This window comes from Capsella rubella, unplaced genomic scaffold (assembly GCF_000375325.1).
Source record: "Capsella rubella cultivar Monte Gargano unplaced genomic scaffold, Caprub1_0 scaffold_8, whole genome shotgun sequence".
Lineage (NCBI taxonomy): Eukaryota > Viridiplantae > Streptophyta > Magnoliopsida > Brassicales > Brassicaceae > Capsella > Capsella rubella.
Genome location: NW_006238916.1, coordinates 5364745 through 5377271, shown reverse-complemented (window position 1 = coordinate 5377271; position 12527 = coordinate 5364745). Strand labels below are relative to the sequence as shown.

The following is a 12527-nucleotide window of genomic DNA, read 5'->3' as shown; positions in this document are numbered from 1 at the left end:
ACTAAACCCTAAAAACTTGTGCATATGTATTAGAGTGTGACTATATTCATATTTTCTCTCCTTCCTCTATAAGCGGCACGTACAAAACAACGATCATGAGCAGAGCAAAACATTCAAACTACATCCCCACTGATCTCTATTTCGAGATATTCTCAAGGTTGCCTTCAAAGTCCATAGCTAGGTCTCGCTGCGTGTCGAAGCTATGGGAGTCCATGCTTAGCTCTCCATCTTTCACCGAACTGTTCTTGACAAGATCATCGACTCGTCCACGTCTCTTATTCGCCATCAAACGATCACGTGAGTGGCGCTTCTTCTCGTCGCCTCAGTATCCTTATGATAATGAGAAGTCTTCTCTTCAAGTAGCCGCAACAGATTATAATGTGAAGCTCTCTGGCAGGTCCTTGTACAAAAGCACGTGTATGTGTAGCTTTACCTCTGGTTTGTTATGTTTTCCTAATGTGCCGATCTTAGGAGGTAGGTATACTGAGTGTGTTATATGTAACCCTACCACAAGACAACATGTGATTTTACCAATACTGAAAACGGGAATGAAGTCGAAATTGTTTCTAGGGTTTGATCCTATTGGTAAGAGATACAAGGTTTTGCTTTTGGTTGAGGACTGGGGAAGTCATAGTACCAACTCATATAGTGATTATTCTGAAACGGTTCATTATATTATGACATTAGGGACTCGAAAAATGAGTTGGAGGAAGATACCATATCACTCAGAGGTAGTCCTTTATCCTTTGAATAAAGGGATATGCATCAATGGGGTTTTGTATTACTCAGGTAGACAACATGAAACAATGACTTTTGTTATAGTTTGCTTTGATGTTAGGTCTGAGACATTCAAGTTTGTTGATGCAAGTTGCTTTAATAAGCGACCTGATATTACATTGGTAAACTATAAAGGTAAACTAGGTGTCATTTATTGGATGTCTGATGACTTGTGTGTGTGGATTCTAGAGGATGTCGAAAAACCTGAATGGTCCAAGTTTGTTTATTCATTTGCGGGTCGTCTCGACTCGAAGTTTTGTTACGTCATTGGAATGACTAGTAGAGGTGAAATTGTATGTTCGGGTGAAGATAAATTTGATGAACCAGTCAGATTTTTATACTTCGATCCTGAAAGGGACACTGTTAAGATTGTCCATATCCAAGGTTTGAAGTATCGTAGTATGGTTTACACTTTTGTAGACCACGTGGAGGATCTTAATGTTAACGATGTAAAGCCAATCACGTCAAGAATGCAATGGCTGGACATCATTAGTGAAAAGGCCATTTAAACCAAAGCAACGTTGCGTTCCATCATTAGTGAACGAGTTCGATTTTGTTAGCTAACTTAGAGTGAGGACATGTAATGCTTTTGTTGTTGGCTAATCCAAATCTACTTATTTTGGTTGTTCGTTCTTTCTTGTGTTTATACAAATCAAACCGAATAGATTTGGTATAAAGTTTGGTACAATCATAATGATACCCAAATAGGTTCCCTTTGTAACGGATGCTCACTTAATTATAAGTTTATAACATCAATATCGCAAGATAGCTCGGTGACGCAGGCTGTGCCCACGGCCCAAACAGGTTAAACCATAGATTATGGCATCAAATTTTAGATTTAAGTAAAAAAAATAAAAATAAGTAGAGTTTAGTGTTAATTAATTAAGGTTGTTGTTATTAATGAGGTTTGAAGTAAAAGGTGGTTTTTTTGCTGAAAAAGGTAAAATTTGGTTTAGAAAAAACTAATTTAGAACCCTAAATTTAAAACTTTAGTCAAAAAGTTTCAATAATGAAAGAGTTTTATTAATATGATTTTTATGTTATACAAAATGGCATTTTTAAGAAAATCAGTCGCTCCAAAACGCAGTATATGTGACAGAGAAAGGAGATTATCATGGACAGATGTTCGTTGGACATAAACGGGCCTTCACAACATTTTATGTCCATTTAACGTCTATGGCCGCTATAAATTTAACGGACTTTCACAACATTAGATGGACAGTCCATTAAACAAATAAATCTAATTAAAATATAATTAAAACTATAAAGCTAAATTCTTAATAATGTCTTTTCCATTATATTCTTTTGCAAAAATACCATCAACAAAATGAAAATTGAATTTCTTCTGCAAACAAGATTTCTGACAAAATTTTTGAAGGATGTTTATAGCTGGAAATTTTTGGCTGAAATTTTTTTTAGCGAAAGCACTTATATTTATATTGTTCCTATAATAAGTCTTTTAAAAAAATTCTCCATAATAATTTATAACAAAATAAAAACATAAATTTTGTATTAAAAACAAATAAATAAAAAGATAACAATATTTCTGCAACATAATACGGATATTTACCTAGCAGATCTAAAATATGAAATAAAAAATGGTTAAAAATGAACATACGGTATAAGGACATAAATGGACATTATTGTCCTACAGATTTTAAATGGACGGACAAAACGGACTACAAACTTAAACATATATAAATTGACACGAACGTAAACGTACGTACATAAACAAACACGGACGTAAACTGGACAAGTCCATGATAACATCCCTAAAAAGAGAATAAGAGGAAAATACATTTCTGAGTATCGTTTCTTATTCCAGGTTCTATCATTGATCATATATACTCCTTAATTATGTTCCATGCGTGACACATATAATATGAAACCTAAGACGAAGATGACACATCAGTTTACACTTGGGACAAGATTCCAGTGACTGCCTCATCTTCTCTATGTCTCTATGCACTCAACGATATCATCATCATGCTACAGGTAGTAAAACACCATCACAATCTATATTAACATTTTTACGGTAGATTTTGAAATAAATCCTCGACTTCTAAACTATTTACCAACCATGCCGTTGATATAAATTATATATTGTATTACATATGTATATAACTAGTGGTATAGTATATATTACATATATATTACATATGTATATAACTAGTGGCTCAATCGAGATCTTCATGCAGGGTCAAAATTAGTTATTCATGGTATAGTATAACTAATGAGATATATTTACCGTTATATATCCAAAAGAAATAAAATTATTTTGAGAGACTTATATCGACGGCCACGGTTTTTTTCGTGAGGGTTATTTTGAGGCGGTAATAAAGATATATTAGCTAGGGCCTAGGAGTATGATTTTCTCTCTTTTTTTTGTTTTCACTTTTATAAACCCTTAACCCTAACCCTAACCCTAACCCTAACCCTAACCGCTGTACATACATATATATATATATAGTGTGATTGTATTCATATGTCTCTTCATCAATCAGCACGTACAAAACAACAATCATGAGCAGAGCAAAACATTCAAACTACATACCCACTGATCTCTATTTCGAGATATTCTCAAGGTCGCCACCAAAGTCCATAGCTCGGTCTCGCTGCGTGTCGAAGCTATGGAAGTCCATGCTTAGCTCTCCATCTTTCAAGGAATTATTCTTGACCAGATCATGGGCTCGTCCACGTCTCTTATTCGCTATCAAACGATCCCATGAGTGGCGCTTCTTCTCGTCGCCTCAGTATCCATATGATGATGAGAAGTCTTCTCTTCAAGTAGCCGCCACTGATTTACATGTGAAGCTCTCTGGCAAGTCCTTGTACAAAAGCACGTGTATGTGCAGCTTTACCTCTGGTTTGTTATGTTTTCCTAATAAGCCGATCTCAGGAATTAGGTATACTGAGTGTGTTATATGTAACCCTACCACAAGACAACATGTGATTTTACCAATACTGAAAACGGGAATGAAGTCGAATCGATATTCTTTCTAGGGTTTGATCCGATTGACAAGCGATTCAAGGTTTTGCATTTGGTTAAGGTCATGAGAACTCATCGTACCAACCAATACGGAGGTCATTCTGAAACGGTTCATTATATTATGACATTAGGGACTCGAAAAATGAGTTGGAGGAAGATCCCATATCAGTCAGAGGTGGTCCTTTATCCTTAGAATAAAGGGATATGCATCAGTGGGGTTTTGTATTACTCAGCTAGACAATATGGAACTAAAATGGCTCGTTTTGGTATTGTTTGCTTTGATGTTAGGTCTGAGAAATTCAAGTTTGTTGATGCAAGTTGCTTTGATACGGAACCTGATATTACATTGGTAAACTATAAAGGTAAACTAGGTGTCATTTATTGGATGTCTGATGACTTGTGTGTGTGGATTCTAGAGGATGTCGAAAAACATGAATGGTCCAAGTATGTTCATTCATTTGGGGGTCGTCTCGATTCCAAGTTTTGTGACGTCATTGGAATGACTAGTACAGGTGAAATTGTATGTTCGGGTGAAGGTAAATTTGATGAACCAATCAGATTTTTATACTTCGATCCTGAAAGGGACACTGTTAAGATTGTCCAAATCCAAGGTTTGAAGTATCGTAGTATGGTTTACACTTTTGTAGACCATGTGGAAGATCTTAATGTTAACGATGTAAAGCCACTCAAGTCAAGCCTAAGAATGGAAGGCCTACACTAAAACCAAGGCAACGTTGTCTTCCATCTCGTGACCTATACTACTCTGCTCCATCTATGAAGAATACAAGCCGCAGACTTTCTTGCAGAACAAGTATGATTTATTAGCTAACCTAGAGTGAGGACATGTATTGCTTTGTTTTTAGTATAATCCGAGTCTACCTATGTATTTTGGTTGTTTGTTTTTTCTTGCGTTTTACAAATCAAACTGAATCAAAGTGAAAAAAGAAAAAAAATTGTACAAACATAATGTTCAGTTTGCACTTAGGACAGAGATTCTAGTCACTGCCTCATCTTCTCTCTGTCTCTATGACATAAACGATATCATCTGATCATCATCGTCATACAGATAGTGAAACACAATCACAACAACATGAGAGACCATGAAAATTTTACCAAAACGAAAAGACTTGTGAGCTAAAGACTTATGACTTTGTGGGATTCATAATTCTACTGTACGAGTCTGCACATATCTATAGTTCATGAATTAATTGGCTCTCTTCCCTCATTCATAATAAACAGTGTTGATTATAATCTGGAAACTATCTTCTGGATAATGAATTAAGACCAGAACCAATAGAATAAACGTAACACACAAGAGTAATACAACTGAGAAACATGAACTGAAAAATATTTTAAAACGAAGGAAGAAAAGCTAAGATAACACCAAATAGAAGAATGGGCGCACAATAAAACCACGAAACTCAAAAACAATAGAAGAATGGGCAGTAAGTAAAAATCAATCAAAACCACTAGATAAAGTCCTTTCTGTATACAATCACAAAGGAAGTGAAATGCCAAACTCAAAACAAAATGAAACTAAGAGAGATCATACTTTGTGCTATGTACTAATATGGTGATAACCTACGATGAGGATTGGCGAGCACGAACGAGTGCGTTGAGTTCCCTCACTTGGTTTCTCAATCGCTCTGGGTTGCAGAAAAAGTCCACAAATACCCGCCTTTGAAGTTCCACGTCCTTTGCGTGATGCTTCACAATCTGCAGCAATCATAGTACACATTCAAATTTTCTAGTTCACTCTTATACATATATATGTGTGAGAGGAGATAAAATTAACAGATTATGACTTGCCTCCCGTTTATTGCGGTGTTGGAGCGTGACCTCTTCCACTGCGGTAGAGAGTTTGGAGTTGATTTTCCCCATTTCGTCAAGTTCTTTCATCAACGGCTAATGTTACATGAAGGAAACAACATGAGTGAAACTTCCATATATTGGTTTAGATTAACGACTAAAATTGGTAAATGAGAAACTGAGAGTTATTTTTACCCATGGTGTCAATATGGGCTGTGCTGTAGTTGAAGACGCAAAGAGTAGTTGCTGCAGGTTCTGAATATGGGTACATCTGAGAAACAGAGACGAGACAATAGTGATATATGAGGCTCTTTAATGCTTGTTTCTGTGGACGAGAATGAGGAAATGTTACGAGGATTTTGGACTTACAGCTCGTTAATGCATCTGTTTCTGTCATCTGGTAGGGAATTCTCGAGGTCAGACTGAAGTGACGATAAATCCGACTGAAGAGCAACTATCTGCTGAATGATGGCTGGAGCTGAGACATAACTCGATAGCCCGGTTTGGGCATCTATAACAGAAAGAGATGAAGGATATCAGCCTAATCTAGGTTTGGATAATACCAGGCAAAGGGGAACAATTTGTGTAAAACGATAGTGTTTACTACTTGAGTGAATGCTCAAGAGATCTCTAACTCCATGTAAAAAGCTGTCACGGTCATCTACTGCTCCTTGTTCTTGCACATCGGATGCAGCTTGGATCAGTGCTGAACACCGCCCCTGTATATATAGTGAAAAGATGGAATTAGTTTCATTATCTGATAGTTGCAGGAAAGAGTGGACTGAAACTATGGCTATAACCATACCACACGGCTTCTTGTGGCGGAGAGGTAACCCTGAAGTTCAGATTCAATTACTTTTAGCAGAGAGAAGGCTCCAAGCATGTTTTTCTTTTCTAGCTGACATGCTAATTTCAAGAACTGGTGTCTTGCTAGCTGATTAACCAGATGATTGATGAACTGAACAAAATTTTCAGAAATTAATGACAGATTGACAAATAGATTATGACTCAAACATGGATACACACAGTACTGTGGCCAACATATCTTGATGATATCAAATCAAAAGAAGTACAAATAAATTGAAGGCCAACATACCACTTTCTGTTTATTAATATACAGCTCTTGACGCATGACCTTTAGATCGTAGTCACCTAGAAGGGTATGATGAGTAAAATCATATCAAAGCCCAAAACTTCGCAAGAGCTACAGGTGATAAGCAAAGTGTAAATGCTGAATACCTTGCAAGATATAGGTGTCCTGGAGTTGAGCAAGCTCCCAACATAGTTCAGGAATAGTCTGAAAAGAAGAACAGATTAAGGAAATATGTAGTATAAAGAAGTACCAACTAGTTATAGGTTAGGAAAGATGATACTTAAATATCAGGAATTGAGTATAAAAGCAAACCTCGGATAAGAGTTTTTCTTCTTTCTGATAAAGGGTCGAGATTTCTTCAACAAGATCTGCATGTTTTCTCCTGCACAGGTATGAATATGATCACCGGAATACAGTATGACAAGTTAAAGTGTCAAAGATGATTTTATCAATGCCTTGCTTCAATGTTTTATGTTCTTCTACCTTAGAGAATGTAGATCAAAATGGATATGAGCTTCAACTGATGTTACTTGAGATTTGAGTGTCAAGAGAATAGCTTGTTGCTTAGCATTCTCGACCTGGGCTTCAATCCATTGTCTCTCACTTGTTCCAAAGCTGTGAATAACAAGAAAAATCCTGGGAGGGTGAGAAAATTTGTATGCGTGAAAGTACAAAAATTGTCTATGCCACAAAGTGGTCTCCAGTATTTTTTAATGGCTGGCCAAGTAGCAAGAGAGACCCATAACATATACAATTTTCTAAACTAAAAGATTTGATTCAAATCTAGAGCGACGGTCAAGGTGAAAGCTGAAAGTTATATTAACGTAGTACCACATAATACATACATAGATCGAAGCCGTTGCAGTTCAGCTACACGTTGATGCTGTGATTTTTCCAAATCTGCTGCATTGTAAATAGATAGTTAAAGATGGACAATAGCTTCGAAAAAGTAAGAACCATGCACAATAACAAAACCGAGGAGTTTTATTATACAGAAGTTACATAACTGCACAGGGATATACACATTTCAGGCAACGCAATTGCACATCTGGAAAAAAAAACACTATGGTGAAGTTACCTCGCAACATGTTTGATGTATCATCAAGACTAACCCACGAGCATTTCGATTTTCCTTCCTCCGCAACTAAACGGTATGGCCCCTGACATGATAGCAGAAAAAATCACATTAAGCTGAATGCATAAATTGGTGCAGGATGAATAACATTATACTTTCTCCATGGTCAGAAAATTTTCAAACCATACTATGGATAAGATCTCAACTAGCTTGACTTTTCTATATGATGGCAAGAGGCTGAAATCATCAGCAATGACATTCACTTACTGTGTCTAGCTGCTTTGCAAACCACTGATTTAGCTCCTTTGTGCAGGCTGAATCTCCAGCCAAGTAGGCCTGAAAATCGGAGTATGCTAAGTAAATTCCATCCTCTGCACATATGAAACAGCCAATTAAGTTGGCTAAACGAGTTGATGACAATTTACTGACATAGCTGTCAAAACGGTTTGGCTGACAAAGCTGTCAAAACGGTTTGGCTGACAAAGCTGTCAAAACCCCCTTCTTTGTCTACAGAAAATACAACTTACTGCCTCCATGAAACTCTTAACACAGATAACTGATAGAAAAATCACATAAACGAAATCTTAGCTACAAAGAGAAACCAATCTAACTAATTGCTCTTTTACATAACTACCAGATACACAACTACCTTATGCAGCTAATCTAAGAGTATAGTGCATTAAAGCCAATTACAAAATTCAAATTCAAAGAAGATTTACGGTAGTTCACCAGGTATGGAAAAGTCAAATGAAAAGAGAAGGTATAAGAAGGACACCTTCGCCGGAATGATAATGTGCCAGCTCTTGAGAAGTGGAAGCCAGTCTTCCTAGAACTCCATTCATCTTAATCGCAGGAAAATACCAAAAGTAAACATCACAAATCTATCAAAGACCAAAAGAATTACACATTCCGCTTAAAAAATGGTGTGAGGACATGTATCAAACCTGCAAATTTCTAGCAGATAAGCTGTCTTCTATTGTTGTTATCTGTCCGGTGACAGCAGAAGTTGCAGCAACTCGAGCACGTCTCCCTTGGATTAGAGCTGAAGATTGGCCAGTGAGCAAATCATATTGAGTCTGTAACCGCCTTAGCTGCCTCTGCAACTCCAAGGCTTCAGCCTTATGCAACTCTGTTGCATCTCTGTCAGTTAAAAAGAAACTGTCAGTAGTGCTGATGTAATTCTTAGTATCCACAACTACATCAACAAAATCTAGTTCACTTATGAACACCTGTGAGAACATAAGGAGATCTCACACAATAAGAACCTGAATGTCATACATGAAAATCCAAGTTATAAGAAATAAAGTTCCTGGACATTCTCACAGGGAACAAAATACATTTATATAGAGCACCACAAAGAAACCTATAATTACTAATGCAAACGTCTCATGAGTCACATAGATAAGTGACATGAAACCAAAGTTCTCAACAAAATTACCCCACTTCTCAGAAGACAGGAAAATACTATAAAAAGTTCTCAACAAACTTAGTGCAGACATGATATCCCATACTAAGAAACCAGGACAGTGTTACTTGTTTCAAGTGATGTGAAGCTAAGTCCTTGGCAAAATTTCCTCAAGAGCCTTATAATAGGCATGAACAGAAAGTACAGAATAGCATATATGATATGAAGGTCTAACCTTACTTCTTTAATGCTTTCTTCTGCTCCAAAAACCGCCTCCTGATTATTTCTCCTGGAAGAAAATGCTGATATACTATCATAAGCCTGGTCCAGATCGTCGCCCTGAATCCATACACACACAAAAAAAAAAGCACAGTAAGAACCAAGGAATTAACATTGTAAGAAAAAACACATATGTCTGATGAATGCTCAAAGCCAAGAAAAAGTAGAATGACTCAAGGAGTTACCTCTAAGAGTTTCCCATCTCTCTGAAATTGCTCATATCTGATCCAGAAACAAGAGAACAACACAATTAACCACTGATATATGAACTAACTACATACAGAGAAGCACATCGGGTTTAAAAAGCAAAGAAATGTATCTGATTCATCGCTAATATGTTCCTCAAAACTAATATAGAACAAAAGATTGATCAATGAGAAAAAAATAAGCTAGCTAGCAACAACAATCGAAACTATAACCACAAGGATTCGCCTAATTGCTTCAATTCAAGCTTCACCAAACTAGAATTTATAACCCAATTCACCAAATTCAACCTAATCCGGAAACCAAACACTATTCAGAAGCACGACATTCGATTTGAATCTGAGAATGGCAGCGGAAAGAGAAAGAGAACAACATACAGGGAGAGTTCGGCGAGAGAGAGGACATTGGAGGGACGAAGAGAAGAGCAGATCCAGTCGAGGATAGGTCGAGCATCGTCGTACTGGAACGGCCATTCGAAACTGTCGGGGTCTAATTTTCCGGCGCCTTCGTAACCTAGCTCCGCCACAAGAGAGCACAGTCTCGCGCTGCTCATCTCCGATCGCCTTTTCTTCTACAGCGCCGGTGGTTGTGTGGGAAATTATACGATTGCTTCGAAATGAAATTTTGAAATTCACACGGTGGTTCTTTGTTTGTTGCCTCTTTATTCAATTTTTGAAAGTTATGTAAAAGAAATAAGCATTTGTTCTCGTCAGTGGAAATATTCTGAATTTGATGTCTCCTTTAATTTTTTTATTTTTTTAGTGGATTATGAAGAGCTTTGTATTTTGTTGTCAACCAAAAAAAAAAACATAATAGATTTGGTGTTTTTATTTTTTTCTATATTATTTTTAAAAAAATGTTTAATTGATTAAATCTAATACTCCAATTAGTCTTAGCAACTAGTCTACTTCAATTTGGTTACAGCTTTGGTAAGGGAGAAAACTAGACAAACGCAGGTGCTCCTAAGCTAGGTTGCATGGAAACTTTTGTTCGAAATGCGTTTTCGAAACGTTTCGGAAACAGAAACTGTTGGAAACTATAACATAAACACGGTTCCAAATTTTTTTTTATTTAGAAACTCGTGTTTCCAACATGGAAACACGACAAAATATTACATTTTTAGTTAGAAACTCAATAAACAAATATTTTGATTTATGATATATAGAGTGATTACTTTTATACTTTTAAAATCTTATTAATTTAATTAAATACACATATTCACAATAATATATGATATATATATATATATATATCTAAATTTATGGATTTCAGTGTTTTAATATTTATCTTTTAGTTAAACTATTTAGTATATATATTTAAGATTAACGATTTTAAATATTTTTTCTTAATATAGTTTGGATGTTTGATGTGAATATTACATATTTATATATGTATTTATTATTAGCGTTTTCAAAACGTTTATATATCTTAATTTCATAAAAAAACACGTTTCTCGTTTTTGAAACGTTCCGTTTCCGTTTCCATGCAACATAGCTCCTAAGTCTAAATTGAAATGTCATCGCAGCGACATTCACAAAAGCGTCCGTTGAAGTGAAGAGATAACGATGAAGAGGGGAATGATGATAGGATTTGATACGATTCATGATCATGATCTTGAGTTTTGAGGTTGAAATTCAAATGAACTTGGTGTTTTCTTGTACTCTTTACAAAGTAATTCTCTGTTGCCATTAGTTGTGCTGAGATTCTGGAGTTTGCTCCAATCGGATGGTATTCATGATTGCTTCATAAATAGTGGATTCATAGAGCTTATGCTTAGAACATGTATAATGGTGATTTTTGAGGTGTTTTAAATTGGATCTTAAAAATAAAAAATGTAAATTAATTGATTTTGAAATCCGTCACTTATTTGTCAAAAGTGTCTTATTTAACACACTTTTGTAGGATTTAGACACTCAATGAGTTAAAAAAATTCAAATTAATTATTTTACACACCCATTAAAACGTCACCACTGAACATTTGTCTTATAATCTTGCTCATGAATTAATCAATCACATAAATCAATGTAAAATGTGCAGTAGAAACACAACCTAATGTACTCTTCATTCATCCAACTTTTTTCCCTGAGACTTATCTTATTGTCGATCCTCTTGAATAGATTACTTACCCATCTTATGCATCCAGAACAAACTTTAACATGTCTTATGAAAAGCCTGTCATAGACAATGTCTATGAAACCCTTGGTTAATCCCAAATTTCCAATTTATCTGTTAATTTAACCAAGATCCAAAACCAATGAATTCTCCGTTAATTTTGGTAACCATCAACAAATATTTTGGTTAACAGATAACTGAAAAAGCCAGCTCAGTTCAGTTAACCGAAGTGGCATGCCATTAATTTTTGAGGATAAGAAGAAGTTTCATTCGTCTTAGAAAAATAGTACAAGACTGTGAACGTAGTTAGTTTACAAATTGATGTTATAATAAGAGGCTGTTTGTACTAGTCCCCTTGTAATATAGCGTTTCACAAGAAGCAAGTCATTACCAATTCTATCTATAGGAACTAAGGGCAACATTATTGGGGGTATCTTAGAGGGATAAGATACCCCAGTTTTTGCAAAAAAAATCTTATATAAGATACTTTCTATGCAAAAACCGGGGTATCTTAACCTTCTAAGATACCCCCAATAATGTTGGTCTAAGAAGCAATTAACAACACATTCCACTCCAATAAAAGTTTCCTAGGTAGTCCAAAGACCAAGAACACCGGTACCCATAAATTTATACTACCTACATTTAGTCGTTTACACAGTTGATTCGCTCTGTTTTCTCAGTATTTTTGCATGCATGGGATGTGAAAGAGATAATATCAGACAAAACCAATTATTTTAATGAGATATATTAAATAGTTTTGAAAGTACGTAGAAATCCAAACCCC

At 35.7% G+C, this 12527-nt stretch overlaps 3 protein-coding genes across 5 annotated transcripts; 2 read left to right on the top strand and 1 right to left on the bottom strand.

Annotated features, from left to right (window-relative positions):
- Positions 1-95: 95 nt before the first annotated feature.
- LOC17876391 (F-box protein At3g57590) lies at positions 96-1286 on the top strand. The gene has a single exon (XM_006279467.1). It carries the CDS (start codon positions 96-98, stop codon positions 1284-1286), a length of 1191 nt encoding a protein of 396 aa, XP_006279529.1.
- Positions 1287-3300: 2014 nt separating this feature from the next.
- On the top strand, positions 3301-4487 carry LOC111828995 (putative F-box protein At2g16220). The gene is made up of 3 exons (XM_023777589.1): positions 3301-3683; positions 4055-4128; positions 4183-4487. The coding sequence occupies exons 1-3, from the start codon at positions 3301-3303 to the stop codon at positions 4485-4487; spliced, it is 762 nt and encodes a 253-aa protein (XP_023633357.1).
- Positions 4488-5040: 553 nt separating this feature from the next.
- On the bottom strand, positions 5041-10320 carry LOC17874598 (AUGMIN subunit 3). 3 transcript variants are annotated; one of them, XM_023783578.1, is made up of 18 exons: positions 10009-10320; positions 9613-9649; positions 9384-9487; positions 8688-8883; positions 8519-8585; positions 8011-8114; positions 7747-7828; positions 7514-7571; positions 7152-7283; positions 6981-7050; positions 6815-6872; positions 6672-6727; positions 6381-6533; positions 6183-6294; positions 5945-6086; positions 5771-5846; positions 5576-5671; positions 5041-5482 (listed from the first exon to the last, which is right to left on the bottom strand). In XM_023783578.1, the coding sequence occupies exons 1-18, from the start codon at positions 10182-10184 to the stop codon at positions 5348-5350; spliced, it is 1854 nt and encodes a 617-aa protein (XP_023639346.1). In that variant the 5' UTR covers positions 10185-10320; the 3' UTR covers positions 5041-5347. The 3 variants fall into 3 exon arrangements, with proteins under 3 accessions (XP_023639346.1, XP_006280189.1, XP_006280188.1); XM_006280127.2 differs by having other exon boundaries at positions 7514-7568; positions 10009-10319; XM_006280126.2 differs by having other exon boundaries at positions 9389-9487; positions 10009-10065.
- Positions 10321-12527: the final 2207 nt, after the last annotated feature.